Source organism: Microtus oregoni, unplaced genomic scaffold (assembly GCF_018167655.1).
Source record: "Microtus oregoni isolate MIOR12 unplaced genomic scaffold, Mior012 000005F_ref0000423, whole genome shotgun sequence".
NCBI classification, from domain to species: domain Eukaryota; kingdom Metazoa; phylum Chordata; class Mammalia; order Rodentia; family Cricetidae; genus Microtus; species Microtus oregoni.
The window spans coordinates 59245001-59259274 of record NW_024543064.1 but is presented as its reverse complement, the minus strand read 5'-3'; the positions used below and the strand labels follow the sequence as shown (position 1 = coordinate 59259274).

General features: G+C 44.6%; 1 protein-coding gene across 2 annotated transcripts in view; it reads right to left on the bottom strand.

The window, feature by feature from the left end:
- The window catches only part of Mllt3 (MLLT3 super elongation complex subunit), a 268650-nt gene extending 258985 nt beyond the window's left edge, over positions 1–9665 (bottom strand). Inside the window, exons 1-2 of one of the 2 annotated variants that reach the window (XM_041651803.1) lie at positions 9408–9665; positions 7878–8058 (exon numbers count right to left, since the gene is read on the bottom strand). In XM_041651803.1, coding sequence (XP_041507737.1) covers positions 7878–8058; positions 9408–9419 — 193 coding nt within the window. In that variant the 5' untranslated portion in view covers positions 9420–9665. Of the gene's footprint in view, positions 1–7877; positions 8059–8980; positions 9165–9407 lie in introns of those variants that run through there. The other variant, XM_041651804.1, reaches the window with a different exon arrangement.
- Positions 9666–14274: the final 4609 nt, after the last annotated feature.

The following is a 14274-nucleotide window of genomic DNA, read 5'->3' as shown; positions in this document are numbered from 1 at the left end:
AAACAAAACAAAGAAAACATATGATCAATAAACATGGGGAAATGCTTACAATAATTCCAATATGAATGAAAACTAACCACAAACAAAAATATTCCAATTCCATTATACATCAAATTATATATCAAAAATAAGATAAATAGCCTATACTGACAAAAATGCAGAGAAAAAAATGAAACTCATTTCTGACCACGTCTAGCACAAATAAAGATGCACGTGTCTGTAATCAATGACTCCAATTCTAGGCCGATTTCCAAACTCTGGTCCATGTGCATAAGGTTTAAGGTGCAAATATGCACACTGCAGAGGACAGAAAATGATCTATACAGTCTTCCTTAATAAAAGAAAACCAAGTCCACAATATATTCCCACAACAAAATACTGGGGGAAGGACAGCATAAGAAACGAATCCACTCCTACAGCTGAAAGGTGGCTAGATTAAAAACACCACCCTGAGAGAAGGGACAAGATGCTAAAGTATTCATTCATGAAAGTGGTCTGGTATATAGGAGCAATGAGTGTACAATCCGGATACTATCATAATACACTCAACTGTGTACTGTGTAAGGGGGTAACTTTTATGGTATGTGAATTGTATCTCAATTTAAAAAATAAACCAATTTAGTCAGTGGAGACACCCTTCATGTTGATTTTACACTAGCACTTACACAATCTAAGCGCACAAATGTAGATAAACAGAGTAGAAGAAAGGTTAAAGAGGGAGAGGGAAAGTTTGGGAAGCATTTAAAATCCATTGGCTACCCCTATAAGACTTAATTCTTTAGAAAGGAAACAAAAAAAAACTAAGATAGGAATATAAATAGTCATTCTTTTTTGGTAGTACAAATTTGAGCCTTTGTTATATAATTATATTTTCATAGGGAGAATAAACAAGGTGTGATATTGAAAGACTTTAACCTAAGTATTCGGAAGTCAGAGGTAGGTGAATCCCTGAGTTCCAGGCCTGCCAAGGCTACCCTGTCTCAAGAAAAGAAAAAAAGGCAACTATGAACTACACATAAAGCAAGCACATCACAAAATGCAAACAGTAAATAAATACATGTGAATGAATATGTATTTGACACCACGGCTCAAATAAATGCAAATTAAAATAAAGTATTTATTTCATGCCACAAACTGACAGGCTTCCTTCCTTCCTTTCTTTCTTTTTTAAACTATTAATTTCAAGTTTAGGTAACCATGCAGGAAAATAGGTTGTCCTCTAAGCCCTGAGTAAGGATAAACTATAAAGTTTACAAAGTTTGGTAGAAAGTTTATGAACACATAAAAAACTCTAAAATCTGTATACTTCTTGCTTGTTTTTGGTTTTGAGATAGGATTTCACTACAGGGATTACCTACAGATTGACCTGGTACTCACTTCTTGGACCAGGCTGACCTTGAACTCACAGAGAACTGCCTGCCCGCTTCTGCCTCCAAAGTAATGGGATTAAAGGCGTGTACCAGCACAGCCAGCTAAAAAAAATAACAAATCTGTATGCTTTTTTACTTGACTGTCTCTCCTATGAAAAATCAGAAAATCATGAAAAATGAATGTCAAGGCTATCCACTGCAACATTATTCAAACTAAAATCAAAATAGGGAGCAATCTAAAGGTTCAAGCAAAGCATGATAAACCCACAGTTAATATAATGTTATGAAACTGAAGAGTGTAAAGAGATGATTTTCTATGAAAGTGGAAATGCTCATCTGTCTATCCTCAGAACCAAGGTGTTTTCTAATCACTCCAAAACACCCTTGCTGAGTGAGCTAATATTAACCACTAGGCTAGGTATGTGTGTATCTTTAACCCCTGAGGCAGATGGGTCTCTGAGTTCAAGGACAACCTTATAGATGTAGAGTTCCAGGTCAACTACAAAGTGAAATCCTGTCCCAAAATAAACAGATATAGACAGACAAAAACTACAAAAGTAGTTATTCTGTATTATTATAACATAGACATTATACATAATATACAATTCTAGTTACATATGCATTACATGCTTATTTTACACATGTTACATATTATATACAATATATGCAAAATTATTACACGTTGCAAAATATATTAAGACATTAATAGCTAAAACATGTACATACAAGTAGATAGATACAATACCTCACTACAGAAACATTAACCAGCTATCTATGAAAATTTCAAATAACTTTTTTCTCTGTATTAGGCTTTTTTAAATAAATGTACGTATGTCTATACTTTAGAAAAGAAACATGATTTTCATTTAAATTTGAAATGATATGAACACTTCATAAAGGCCACTGTCCAACTGCAGCATGCAATTTCCTACTCTTTTAAAGATTTATTTACAAGACAGGTGGAGGCGCACGCCTTTAATCCCAGCGCTAGGCAGGTGGAGGCAGGCTGGTCTCTGTGAGTTCAAGGCCAGCCTGGTCTACAGAGAAAGTTCCAGGACAGCTAAGGCTAAACAGAGAAACCCTGTACCCCCCCACACAAAAAAATACAACAAAAAGTAAATAAATAAATCTATTTATATGTCTCTGTGTAGGTCTGTTTGAGATTATGCAATATTTGTGCAGGTTTGCCTACAGAGGCCATAAAAAGGCAACAATTCCTCAGCACTGGAGTTAGAGGAAGCTGGAAACCACCAATGTGGTGCTGGGAACTGACCCAGGGTCCTCTGCAAAGACAACCAGCACTCTTAACCTTGGGCCATGATTCCAGCCCAGTAATTTCCCACTTTCTAAAGACAACTCCTGGGTGACACAGATCACCAAGAGATGAGCAACGGAGGGGAAAAGGAAGAGGGGAATAAGGAGAGGAGAGAGGGGGAAGAGAAGGAAGGAGGAAGGAGAGAGAGGCAGGGAGACAGCATCAGCTGCACCACCTCTAGGGTAAAATCATAAAACCATTCGGTGCCTCACCATTCTTAGTTCACAGAGAAAGTTCTACGGGGGCGTGGGCTCACCTAAAACCCTGTACTAACAAACCTCTGTATAAGACAAAGAGCATAGTATCAGACAGATTGTAAAGTCACCTATAAACTACATCCAGCCAAACTCCAATTTGGATCACCCTCTTGTGAAAGGAAACAGTGAAATAACTGTTGCTCCCTTGGCATCTGAGGAGGGAAAAACCTTGTAACTCCTGCCTTTTCTTCTTCTGCACCACTAGTATTATCACTGGCAACAACAGTAATGACTACAAAGGGAACTCGCTATGTACATGGTAGGCTTTCTATCCATGTCAGACTGTATGCTTAATACCTAGTTTATATTGGTCCAGGATGTCCTCTGCAGACTCCGCTGTTCCTCAGACCTCTTTCTTGGAACGGTGACACATTTTCACAGTGGCTCTGAGTTTCTCTGTCTCGTTCTCAGCAGTACACAGTATATCTGGGACTGTGTAGCAGGAAGCAACACAACCGACTGAATACAACAGTGGCTACAGTAGCCACTGTTCATCCTGATAAAACCAGACATCAAAGACACTTGTGCCGTAAACGCATGCTACTTCTCACTAACTCTTGTTTAAAGAATTTTTTTCATTAAAACAATATACACTGGCAGATCATAGGTTGGTTATTTTTACATAGAAAGGCTCTCAAGTCTGATTTGTGAGAATACAGTCTGAAATTTCCTAAGTTTAAGAATGATGGCATTTCTAACCTTAGATTTACAAGCTGTAGTTCTACAACTATTCTCGCAACACAAATTAAATTTTAAAAAAACAAACAAACAACAACAAAAAAAAAAAAAAAACGGTGACCCAAGAGGTAGCCTAACTCAGCCTTGGCCCTGATTCCTCTTCCCATGAAGCAACAGTATATCCATAGTTAAGGATCACTCTTACATGACCACATGCTAGTCTAACGGGAGAGCTATTCTATCAGACTGTACTCCTACTTCAATCTCACAGAGTTCTATGTGATCATCATGGTCTTTTAAACATAGGGGATTTTCTTCAAGTAAAATCCCATCACCAGAAGCACCCCCTCAAGGCAACCATTGGCAAACCATTGCCCAGCATCCAGAACCTCTGGGGAAGCACATTCCTTAATGGATCACCAGGACAAGCTGCCTCACCAGCTAACAGCTCTTTAAGATGTCCTGACATTTACATAAAGATTTGCCACTTTTTACAGATTCCCATCATTTACGTGCACTCATCTGAGGTCCCCTAGTTGGCTTCCTTCCTGATTTTTGCTTTCAAAAAAGTCACAAGAAATATTTGATCTGTTTGCATACTTGCAAAGTCATACCTAGTAGAAAATTCCTACTAATCTGCTGGGTTCAGTGATACAGACATGTTGAAATCATAATCAATTTTAGCCAAATGCCCTCCAAACTTTCCGTGCCCAGTTGACACTTCTACCTGCCACAGATGAGATCCTCCAGCAACTCATCTGTCAAGTGGCTCGGGAAGGTGTTCATGCTACTTCACCCTATGCGCTGGTCAGTGTAATTCCCATCAGAACCATACGCAACTGAGATTCACCCATCCTTATTCCTTTAGTTTGTACATTTTTCAAATGCCTCCAAAGACAAAATACACAGGATATATACAAAGCCCTCAACGAATAAAGCTTCAAATACTAGGCACCTCAATAAAAAGACTTGTCCAAATTACTTAAGAGACACAAATCAGAGCTAAATAATAAAGCCAATCATGAATGCCTAAACCAAAAGGAGCTGTGAAGGTGTACTGATTATGTTTCATCTGCCCACTCAAGGGACTAAAGGTGACAAATAGAAAGCTAGCAAATCATACCAGTGGCCAAATTAGCTTTCATAAAATAAAAAGCAGCAGCTTTCACATCATAAATGTCAATAGAACAGATTGCAATAGTAAGGATGGCCATAATTGGAAGTTCACTGGAACTTAGATCTGACTAAAAATGAAAACATTAATATTTTAAATGGAATGTTTTGAATATAACTATTCATTTCAGTCATATCAGACCAGCATAAATCTTTGGTAATAATACATAAGCTATGGTCTTTTCCTGCAAATAGATAGTCTGAGAATGCATCAACTCTGACCTGCCTATTCTTCATTAGCTAATGGATATTCTAGGCTTCACTGTTTCATCAAAATCTCTTTCTAGGACTGTGTGCCAGTAGTTTTAAATTAAAGGTCTCCCACACATCTTTGTGACAGAGTAAAACCTCATTAATTCAAATCCAATTAGCTCAATTCTGAAATAGTATATATAATTCTCATTTGGCAACAAGTTGAAAATACTATAATTTCTTCCTCTACAAGTTCTCATAATATTATTGTGAAGTAAAGGAAATCAACCTGAAAATCAATTTGCTTTTCTAAACCAAGGATTACAAAGCTAAGAACTCATCCATCTTCATGGCTGAACAGTTCATGCTCAGATCTGGGGTTCCTCTGCTTATTAGCTACTGTATACAATGCAAGGGCATTAACTTGTCACTGCTAATAGTTTAGAGTATAAGCATTCCTTTAGTTCTCTCAAATTCATTTTTGCAGTTCCTCTGATTTCCAATCAATTAAACTTTAGCCTATCAATTATATCCACTATATAGCAAGACACAGCATCTTGAAAGACACTAGTAGAAGCCTTATAAATGCCTGACAATCTTATTCTCCATTTATTCTTATCATTTTCAAAGATTTGATAAGTCAACAAATGGATCCCCGGATTAAGCTACATGCTTGGTGTGCTTGAGTTTACAACTAGCTATTCCCAACGAACAGTGAAATTTCTAGCAATCTGAATCACAGTAATTACAGTGTGACAAGGTCCCTCCTGGGCGACAGAAGTTGGCATTTTTCCCAGGACTTGTCACATCATGGGAACCACACAACACAAATAAAAATCCAAAAATAAACATTTTAAAACAATGGCTTATAGACTGCATAAAGAAGAAACTCCGCAGTTGAGAATTAAAACTGTAAAGTCCAATCAACAGACGACCCTCACTAGAGAGATGGAGAAGACGTGGCTACTGCCAAGGACTCAGCACACCTTGCAGGTGACTGCCATGTGAACAGAAACCCGCTTCCCTCGGGCTAGACAGAAGATCATTCAGTATGGGAACCACAGGGCAGCATCACCACTCAACCCACAGAAGCAGAGAAATGGGGGTTAAATAGGAAAGAGGGGGGCTTCGATTTTATGGGCCAATTAGCTTATTATCAAGGTGCCCAAACAAAGTTACCTTAAGAGCAACATTGTCTAACAACTGAATTGATTTCCCCTATCACAACAAATACTGCTTTTTAATATGTGTTTTGCCTTAAAGTGAACAGCAGCTAAGTTGCAGGAGCAGAGTACCAAGGAGCTCGGACGGTGTTTCTTTTGTTTAAACTCCTTTGCTGTGGCTCTCCAGACTCAGGAAGAGAGAGAGAGTCCAACTAACATCCTCCCCACTCACCTGCAGGCAGCCAGGCAAGGCACATTCTTATCATGGCTTGGAGGAAACACAAAACAGAGCATCTGTCTATATGTTCATATAAAATGCTAACAGATGCTAAGTGTTACCTCCTATAGGGCCATGTATATTCCTAGCGCTGTTAGAAGACAGAGGTACTCCTTAACCATTCAACAAAGCCTATCAGAATTCCAACTGGTCAAGTTTCGGAAAGGAGCTGTAAACCTAACCACTAAAGGCACAAAAAACAGAATCCTACTTCCCATTACACAAGCACTGAAAATGAAAATAAACACAGAAAACACAAACTCCGTCACCTCAAAGGGACACATCCTTTCTCTTTCCTTTATTCAGCCCCTGAATGTTCAATAATTTCCACATCACTCTAAGCAGAATAGATTTATTATGATGTTACTCTAAGAAACTGCAGGAGTTCTAGATGCCAATAAAGATTACGGATCAAATGGAAGATAACTACTAACCATTGTGTCGACTTAGATAAATAAAGCTGCACACAAACAAAGCACCTTATTGTATGTGTACTGTTGCCTCCAGTAATCCAACTAAAGCAACCAGACAGCCGCTTTCCAGAGGCAGAAGGGAATGGAAACCAGTATTTTTCATAGCCTCTTCAAACATCGTTTTAAATGACATCCCTTTTCTGCACCCACCCAAACCGTCCTGCTTTTTATTGAAGACGGTGAGGACCACTGAGTCTCAGCAACAGTATGCAAAAACTTAAATTTATGACTGAGGATCAAGGTGTAGAAAGAACTCATAGGCAAAAACAGCATCATTCCCTGAAACTTAGCTTTCAACCTTAAAGGAACGCCCCCTCCTTCCCTTGGGGGTCCCAACCAGAAAAAAGACACTTCAGAATGTGCACCATATCTACTGGGGCAGTAAAGTGCCAAGGGGGGAGTGGGGAGTAAGTCCCAAACTAGGAAAATCCAGGCTGAGGTTAGGTGGATAGAGGCTAACTCCCAAAGGGACAGTCTACAGCAACTGGCACCTAGTGGCTCAAACAGAGGCCACAGGAGCCTAGAGAACTGACTTCTCAAAACGGAACAATAACTCCCTCCAATGCATTTGTGGCTAGTAACACAGGTGAATCTCAATTTCTCCAGGAGGGGAAGAAAAGGCGCAAAGTGTTTATTCCCTCCAGCCCCACTCTCCAAAGCTCCAAACCCAGTAACTAATTGTACCTTCCCCCAAAGGACCCACAGCAACCCAAGAGGGCTGGGATGAATAAACACGCGACACCTGACGGTCCTTTCTCTGCGCTGACTTTCCGGGAGCCCCAGTCGACCGCTGCGTGAACGGGCGGCAGCAGGGACCTGGCTAGCAAGACACCGCGCCCCCCCCCCACCCGGGTCCCAGGCTAGACCGGCAAGCGCGACGCGGGGGGCGGGGAACGGTCGGGGAGCGCCCGGGCCCCGCGATTGTTTCCTCTGGAGCAAAGACATTTTTTATCAAGTCTCTTTTGTATTCGTGCCCTACCTCTTTTTGGCCTAGGGAAGCTTTCGTGCAAGTGGAAGACGACTTTCTCCACAAAGTGCTGGATGTTACTGTGCTCCGGGCCGCGCACGAACACCATCCAGTCGTGGGTGAAGCCCTCCACTGTGGGTTTCTTCCTCACCTGGGCGCGGTGCCCCAGCTCCAGCTTCACCTGCACGGCACACTGCGGGCAGGGGGAGGAGAGACAGCCGTGAACAACAGGAAGGCGACTGTTCGCTGCTCAACATTGAGCCTGACATTTTTTCCCTCCTCCTCGAAACGCACATAAAAGGAAACGGCAGTGCCCTCTGCATCCACGTTTCACGCGCGTGGGCGCGCACACCCCACACCCCCAGATACACCGAGCCGGGCCGCAGGGGCCCAGGGCGCCGCTGCACAGCGGCCGGGATTGTAACGGAATGTTACCCCTAGTCGCGAAGGGGGTCGGGGAAAGGGGAGAACACGACCACCACGGCAAGCACAACAAACGCGTCGGTAACAAATTAGGAGACAATCAGGAGGAAATACCGGGGTGCTTTCCCGGCGTGGGAAGGGGGGTGGCTGGACTGGGGGTCTGGGGGTTCTGGCGAGCCCCCTCCCCAAAAGTACCGCGGCGACAGGCACACGCCGAGGAAGTCTTTGTGTACGTGTGTGTGTGCGTGTGGAGCGCGGTGCCAGGAGGAATGGAAACTACAGGCAGCCTCTGTTGATGGGCACAAACTCCCGTGTTCTTTCTTACCACGGGGTTCATGCACAAGAATGAGCCGTCGTCTCACTCACACACACACACAAGCCCGCAAGAAAACACGCCGAGGCATCCATAACTCAAAGCACCCCGCACCCCTCAGCGATCAGCCCCCCACGACCGGCGAGGCCAGCCCAACACAGCCCCCGCTGCACACTTTCAAAAGCCAAAGTGGTCGCAAACTCCCTCCCGCCCCCCCCCCCCGCCTCCCCGAAAGCCACGAAACGCAGAAAGGCAGGGCTGCTGGCGGACCGCCGCCGAGCCCCGGTAGCGCACACCGGCCGCTGGGGCAAAGTTGCAAGCAGCCCCGCCGCTGTCAGCCCGCACACTCGGGCTCACGCGCGCGCCGCGGAGAACGCACCATCGTGGCGGCCGCGGCGCTCGGCGGAGGTGCGGCCGCAGAGGCTGCTCGCCGCGTCCCCGGACCGTGCCCGCAGCTCCCGGCGGCGGCGGCGGCTGAAATATGGCTGAGTTATTATTCGCCTCCTTTCACCGGGTGTGAGTGTGTGTGTGCGCGCGTGTGAGCCAGAGGGAGTGTGAGTGCGCTTCTTGCAATTGCAAAGAGGAGAGGCGGGCGGGAGACGCGGGGGGGGGGGGGGGTGGCGGCGAGTGTGCGAGTGTGTGCGCGCGCGCCGGGGGGGTGGGGAGGAGGGAGAGGCGGCAGCTCCCCGCGAGCAAAACCAACCTTTCTCTAATTGGAACCGCGGAGCGCTGGCGCTGTCTGGGCTGCGGCGGGGCGGAGGAGGAGAGGGAGGGGGGCTTTTATTATTATTTTTGCATGTACTTACCGAGCTAGCCATGCCTGGGGGCCCGGAGGTTTGCCGGGGTGTTGTGTGGTACCCCCCTCCCCCGCCCCCTTCAGCTGTAATTCATGAAGAGGCTGCTATGAATGAGAGCGCGCCCGGGAGCGGAGGGTAGATGGCGGACATGCTCTGCCTTGGCCCCCACCCCACCCCGCGCTCTCTCTCTCTCTTGCTCGCTTATTAAACTCAGCCCCAAAAGCAAAAGCAGCAGCAGCAGCAGCAGCAGCAGCTCCGGGGCCAGAGGATGAGTCCGGAGCATGCGCTGTGGCGCCTGACACCCGGGCTTCAAGCCTCTCGGGGCGGAGGGAGGGCGCGCGGGCGGGGCGGAGCGCGCGGGGAGGCCGAGCGACCGAGCCAGGGGGAGCTCGAAAGAGCCAATCAGCGGCCGCCTCCCGAAACCCCGGCGGCCCGCAGCGCCACACTGGAACGCCTGGCTTAAAGTAACAGGTTCCTGCTGGGGAGGGGGGGGGGGTAGGAAATGGAGGGAGGAGGCCCGGCGCGGGGGGAGCGGCCAGCTGGGGAGCCATCCCGGCCCCTGTGCAAACTCCGTTCGCCCTACAATAAAAAACGGATTAAAACTGCTGGAATGTGGCCACTGCCTGGAGCCCCCAGCCGCCGGAGAAGGGGTTGTTAAATCAAATCTTTGGCGGTAGTGAGCACGTTTGAAAAGGGGGAGCGGGCTTGCTTTTACTTTCCACCATGAATCTTTGTAGGTTTGTGCTGAAATCGCAAGAACGCACACCCAAGCAAACTTACTTAAACAGAGAGCGAGAGAAATCCACGCGATCCAAAAAAAAAAAAAAAGGAAAAAACAAAACTCCAAATAGCAATCTCGGGACTGAACAGTCCGCCAGTCTGCGGCAACGTTGTGTACATCCCTTCCCTCCCCCCCCCATCTACTCCCCAGGCACCAGCCCACCCCGCCCTCTTGCCATCGCCACTGAAAATTTAAAAATGAAATGTACGCGAAACAAGAATGCCATTTCCTTCCTGGGAAACGCCTCCTGTCTGGTTATCCCAAGCTGAGAAGCGGCACAAAACCATACCCAGGTGAAAGCGAGACACCTGGGAGTGCCCGGTGAAGACCCTTTGGGAAGCAGCTTCCCCGTTGTTTTCCTGGAGAGACTTCCCCGCTGACAACCTTCTGGGTTGCATCAGGGTCTGTCCTCTAAGGAGGCACGAGGCTGGGAGCCTTAAAATAGATAAAGTTAATACTGACTGTAATGTGCATAAATTGGATTATAATCTTTAGGCATATTGGTGGCAGCCAAGGTAATCCATCTCTGGGTATTAATCCACTTAGGCTCCCGGGTGACAACCCCTTGCAGGAGTGTTCCAGAGTCGCTCCTCTACAAAGGCTTCAGCTCCGATTGTATTTTGTCTCTGTGGCCGTGGATAAAATATCAAGAAATACGTGGGGCGAAAAAAAAAAAGTTACTAGCTTCCTCTAGAAATACAGACAACCTTTTAAAAGGAAACGGATAAGATCTAGACGAGATACGAAAACGAAAGATGGGTGTGACTTTGTTTCGTTAAATAAAGTTCTTGTACCTTTCTGGCTCTTAATTCCTTTCTTGAACTGCTGTGGTGGTAGTGGCTTGTTTCCGGACTTTATCTTTTTGTTCACTACCCTTTTTCTCCGGATCGCCAACTTCTTTACTTCTTTTCTCCCTGTCCTTTTCTCTCTCTTCCTCTTTCTGACACAACTTTGTTGTTTTCCTCATCCCTCCGACCCCCCCCCCCCCCGCGCCCAGAGACCATGAAAGACACACTGGCCCTTGCACTGAAGACTTCCAAATAACGGGAAGGAGGTTCATTGGGGCCCCAGGTTCTCCATGATCACGTTCAGTTCTCCCCACTGCTCTCAATGTAGATGTCTGGAATCAGAGAGGCTCAACCACTTCCAGCCAAGCCCAAAGCAGCAAGTTTTCAACTCCAGTAGTGTGGTTTAGCTAAACCTGTGTCTCCCATCCTTCAGGATCCTGCACAGAGGGGAGATGCTATCTGAGGGGGAACTTCAATACAAGTCCAAGTACATATTTTTCAGTCATGTCTCTCAGCGCATGTCATCGTGTGTGTGTGTGTGTGTGTGTGTGTGTATGTGTGTAAGCACTAAGTTTGCACACACACAGACCTGCTCTGTATGGTATACACACTGCACCTTACACCACTTGTCAAAAGCCAAATTGTAGGGACAACTCTGAATGATGAGATCGGAGCTGAAGATTATATGAATATGACTTCAGTGAAGTTATTTCTAACGAGTGGTGACCATTCCGCATCGGCTCCGATTCCAGATTGGCTCTCTGTGTGTTCTCTCCAGAAACTGTACCTTGTATTTGTAAGAGAGAGTCTCAGCCCATCCCCACCCCCCACCCCCGCCTGTGTGTGTGTGTGAAATGTATCCTCATGTATTCTAGCAATCACAAATAAATCATAGCCTCTGACCACCGAGTCTTTCCCCAACGCCCTTTCTTTCTCAATGAATGCTTTAAAATCCCTGAAAGTAAAGTAATTCCCAGTCTGCAGACGCTGGAGATTTAAAATATGCCAGTAGATGGCGCACAGAGCCCTTCCACGACCGTCCTTACGTGACCCTCTTCACAACAAAAAGACTTCGACCAGGAAAGTGAAAAAGAAAACACAACCCGAAATACTCTAGGTTCAACTTTGAACAAAGGCATTTACACCAGTCTTTCCATTTTTTATTTGTAACTGTTTTAATAAGTTGACTGTTAACAACAATAAAATTGTGATAGCAAATGTACTTCCTGTCCATTTATTTTGAAACTCTTCACAGGTTGGGATATAAATGTGGGAAATCAGTACTTGATGATCTAAGTGTAGAAAACGCACTCAGAACAAACAGAGTGGCGGATTCCAATTGGGGAGCTGAAGCAGGAGGCTCTACGTGTCAAACAAGGCTAATCATACGACCCAGCAAACCTGGACTTCATGAGACATTTTCACAACCACAAAAATGTAGCGAAGAGAAATTTTAAAACAAACATCAATGCTAGATAGCAAAAAGATAGGAGTAATTAAAACGAAACGGTCAATGATAAAAAGCATCTCCTGGTCCAAATAAAAATTATCACATGAATATTGTAACGTATAGTACAGTATGAGATTGAGTTATTCTAATGAACGGAAAGGCGATTAGCATCAAATTAAATAAGAACAGTGATGAAGAATGAAAAAGAACATGTGTGTATGTGAGCTTAACTCCTACACTGCCACCACGCCACTGGCCTGACCCCAGACTTTTCGTCTCATTGCTTTGCTAGTTTGGAACTTCAGACCAGTTTGGATGTTTCTGCCAGAAGGAAAGGAAAAGACAGCCTTTCAAATGTTGTTAGGGTGTTATAAAGCACCCTACAATAGATTTCACCAACTTGTTGTGACGGGTTATTGGTACACAAACTCCACTAATCAAATCAACAAAAGTTAGCCACTGTCTATACTTTGCTGTACGGATGAATATGTCAGGGAAGAGGAAGGGCCATGGAAAGCTACTAGACAATAGAACAGACAGTAGACATTTTGCTAGCTGTACATTCAGAATAACTAAGGGTTTTTCCCCATTATGATCTATCTTGTTTGTTTGCTTTATGAAATACATCCATACAAGTATTTACCAAAACTGGGCCATATGTCAAGAACAGAAATAGAATCTAAGACTACAAGAATGATAGGGGTCTGGGAGTGTAACTCAGTTGATAGAGTAAATGCTGAATGTCCTAGGTTTGCACACACACACACACCCATAAGCTGGGTGTGGTGGCACACACTAGTACTCCCTACACTCAGTGGGAGATAGAAGCAGAACTTAGAAGTTCAAGAGCATCCTTGGCTACATAAGGAATTTGAGGCTGGCCTGGAATGTTTGAGAACTTACCTTTAAATAAATTAATAAAAACTAAACTAAGGCCAGGTGGTGGTGGTGCACGCCTTTAATCCCAGCACTCGGGAGGCAGAGGCAGGAGGATCTCTGTGAGTTTGAGGCCAGCCTGGTCTACACAGCTAGTTCCAGGACAGGCACCAAAAACTACAGAGAAACCCTGTCTCGAAAAATTAAAAAAAAAAAAAAACTAAGAATGAATACTGGTCCCTGATGTCACAAAGCCCATGACTCAGAGGAAATATTTCACCAAAGCCATTTCTTTTTTAATTCCATAGTACCTAAGTTTGAGATCGTTATATATGTCACACATAAGCAAACGACAAAGAAAGTTCACACAAACAGCCAATGGACAAGAAAAAAAGTAGCAGCAGGAGATAAAGGCTGTGACTGTTGGCCTCTGTTCCGCCTTTCAATACCTGAGAAGGAAAAAGGATTCAGCAGCAAATTCCTAAGATCATTTGCCTTGAACTTAAGTATTTCTATGCTCACTTTCTTGGAGTTCCTTTAGGGGAACACAAATCCCACAAGGAAAAGAAGCTGTCTTTTCAAGACGAGAAGCTGAGAAACATGTTTCTTATGGAAGTTTTCTTTTGGAACATTACATGCTTAATGCGATCTCTAACTCATGGTTCCAGTGTGTTGGGAACATACTGAATATACTTTGACATCCACTCCACCACCCAGTGTAAAGACAGCTTCCAGACATAATCAAGGCACCAGGCTTGTTTAGCCCACAGAGCCTCTTCGTGTGTAAATTATTCCCCAAGAGTCATTTAAGCCCCCACATTTATACATGCAGAACACAAGTGCCTCCAAAGTAATAATTTATTAATTTGGTAGGCTGTATCCCTAATTTAATAAATAGCACCTCAAGGCCTGAAAATTAATCGAGGATGGTATGTAGGCTGAGCACTCCGAAGCACTGTAAATATTGAGATCCTCCGATAG